General features: G+C 62.2%; 1 protein-coding gene across 3 annotated transcripts in view; it reads right to left on the bottom strand.

Moving 5' to 3' along the window:
- The window catches only part of LOC102248290 (low affinity immunoglobulin gamma Fc region receptor II), a 10,543-nt gene extending 8,864 nt beyond the window's left edge, over positions 1 to 1,679 (bottom strand). For all 3 annotated transcript variants that reach the window (XM_005880474.2, XM_005880475.2, XM_005880476.2), the window contains exon 1: positions 1,485 to 1,679. In XM_005880474.2, the coding sequence (XP_005880536.1) occupies positions 1,485 to 1,599 (115 nt within the window). In that variant the 5' untranslated portion in view covers positions 1,600 to 1,679. The remainder of the gene's footprint in view (positions 1 to 1,484) is intronic.
- Between the last annotated feature and the right edge of the window lie 1,270 nt (positions 1,680 to 2,949).

Here is a 2,949-nt window from a genome sequence, read left to right as displayed (position 1 = left end):
CCTCCCCCCGTGACTCCACTTTACTGGGCCAGCCTCTTCTGCCCATCCCTTCATCCTGTGACTCCCTCTCCTGCGTCACCAGCGTTCCCTTTTCAGGGACATCTTCCTCATCAATGTAAGTACATTCCAGTATCTTTCATAAAAAGAAAACCTCTCACCGGACCCCACATGTAATTCCAACTTCTCTCCCTGCTCCCTTCACAGCCAGATTGCTCCATTGTTTCCTACACAAGCCGCCACGCCCGCTCCTTCTGTTCACTTCACTCGCAACAGGGGACACGTTCCATTTCTCTCCCAGTCTCCGTTCTGTGCCCCATCTGCCCCCTTTCTGCTTTTCTGCGGCCTGGAAGCTGCTGTCTCTTCCATTCCTCCTCCAGACCCCACCCCTCACGCCAGCAGTTCTGTCGGTCTGCCTCCCACTTAGAGCTTGGATGCCCGTCTCTCCGCCCATGGCCTCACGCTGCCCCAGTCCCTGCCGGCCTTCTGCCATCTCCCGACTTGTCTCCCCACACCCACTCGAGAAGCTAGGGTTATTTTAAACAACGTCACTCCCCGCTTACAAGCCTGAATGGCCTTCCTTTGCTCTTAAAATAAGATGTCAGCGTTTGCAAGGCCGCGCCTGGCTCTCCCGCTCCTTCCCTGAGCTCTCAGCTCCAGCAACACGGGCCACAGACGTGGCTTTTGTGTCGGCGGGTCCGCTGCTCTGAACCTGCCTCCTTTGCCTCCTCAAGGGGCTGAATGTGGCTCCGTCCCCGCTGAAGCGTGGCCTCCTCGGGAAGCTCCGTGTCAGCTCAAGCAGCTGCTCTCGTCTCCCACATTAGGCTTTCTTATCAGGGCGCCCTATTGACGCCTCGTGCCTTCCTGTTTGTGCCTCTGTGTTTGTTCCCTGTGCTCACACCCTCGGTGGGATGTACACTCAGACAGGGCAGTAGCCACACTGATCCCATTGCTTCCCCTCCCCCCGCCCCCAGACGCATTCACTGCGTGGCTCCAGGTGGTGTGTGCTGAGCAGGAGCCTGGCTCCCGGGCCTCCCAGCCTCTCCCAGGGGAAGGGAAGCGCTCGATGCCTGATGTGGATTCAGGAGGACAGAGAATCGCCACTGCCCGCCACGTGCCTGACAGCTTCCTCCCACGCCATCTGGGGCACCGTGACCTTCCCCTGAGATGCGGTCGCTGGAAACACCTTTCTGAGGAAGCAGAGTGCCTGCCCGAACCATGCCCGTCTGGTCCCGGGACTCCTCCGAGAGGTTCTGATGTGGGGCTGGCGGAGCCTCAGAGACGGGCCCAGGAGAATTAGGCAAAAGACACGTTAAACCCCAGCTCTGCCCTGTCGCACTCAGCGAGGCCAGCAGGCTGCAGGGCTCGGTCTCCATCTGCTGACTGCTTCCCACGCCAGCCTCATCCTGGCCGCGCGCAGCTCCAACCAACCGACCAACCGAGGTGGCACCAGGCCCGTCCCTCCCTCTGCCCCGACCCTGACTCACCCAGGAATAGCAGAGCCGTGCACAGTAGTAGCAAGTGCCCCCAGGGACGGCGAGGGGGACAGCCAGCCTGGTCACTCGCTGCAGCAGGGAGTGGCAGGACTGAAGGGACCCTCATGGCCCCTGGTGCAGCTCTCGGGGCACAGCACAGTCAGCCGGCTCCTCTGGGGCTGCACCCCAGGACAGACAGGCGTGGAGTCAGAAGGGGAAGTGGAAGCCTGTGTCTTTATCACAGCCCCGCCCTCCCCCTTTCCTCTGAAGGCTCCCTCCCTGAAGACGCAGGCCTTCCCAGAATCTGGCTCAGCTCGGCTCCAAATTCACCGGAATCTTAGAAACTGGGAAACAATGTCCTCTCCCTGGGGCCACGGTTCCCCGGGGCCTCTATCTGTCCCAGCCCCTCCAGGAAAGGTGGCTCCGGAAAGGGAGGCAGTCCTGTTGTGCTTCTAGCTCACCTGGAGGCTGGCACAGATGGCCCTTCCCGAAATCAGTGCAGGCTGCAGACCACCCACAGCCCTGGGTCCCTTCTGGGTGTGGACAACGATGGAGAGGACCGTCAGGGCCCAGAGGAGGAACCAGTCACCTCACTGTCCCCCTCATCACGCTCCTACCCGCTCACTCGTGCACCAAACACCTGCTGGCCACCAGCTCGTCCTGCCGGTCCCGCCGGCCTCTCGATGGCAGGTGAGTGAGCTCGCCTCCGGAGGGCGGATGGCCAGGCCTGGACGCCAGCTCCTCAGGACTCACAGAGACAGCGCAGGACTCCTGGGCCTCAGGACTCCTGACACTGGGGCCAGGTGATTCCTGTCCGAGGAGCGCCTGTGCCTTGCCGGGTGTTCAGCGACATCACTGGCCTCTAGGTGCTGGCGACACCCATTGTCGGCATAGAAATGCCCGAGGCTGAGAAGCACTGCCTGGGACGTGGGGACATGAAGAGGACCTGGGTGCTGGCGAGGCGGTGCAGGGCGTCCCCGAACACCTTTCCTTCCTGCTCCCTGTCCTCATGCTCGTCGCCTATGCCCACCCTCAGCACGTGGAGAAGGAACCACCTGAGAGCGGCCGCTACACACTCTGGAGACCTCAGAGCCAAGGTCACCAGGGAGAGAGGCTGTGGGCAGAAGGCCCACCTGGGAGCAGGCCCCTCCCTGCCGCTTGGGAGAGCGCTGCTTCCAAATGCTTTCCCACGGCTCTTGCAAAGGGCAAAGCTGCCCGATTCCTGGTGTTCCACCAAAGGCCCTGCCAGCCGGGGCGGGGACCTGCAGTCCTGCCTGTTACAACGGCTCCCTGGTTCCCGGCACCTCGGTTTCTCTGGGCGAGGAAGCCCCTCTCTCCATCATGAGGCTCCTGGCCCGGCTGCCAGTTGCTCTCCCTGCCTCCAGTCAGCACCGCCAGGAGGAGAAACGGGCACGGCAGTCCTGTGAGGTCTGGCTGACCCCAGGCGTCATCCTTCCCCTTCTGAGCCCTGCTCTTC

Source organism: Myotis brandtii, unplaced genomic scaffold, assembly GCF_000412655.1.
Source record: "Myotis brandtii unplaced genomic scaffold, ASM41265v1 scaffold64, whole genome shotgun sequence".
NCBI lineage: Eukaryota > Metazoa > Chordata > Mammalia > Chiroptera > Vespertilionidae > Myotis > Myotis brandtii.
Note: the sequence above shows the minus strand (reverse complement) of the source record. Positions and strands in the feature narration are given on the sequence as shown.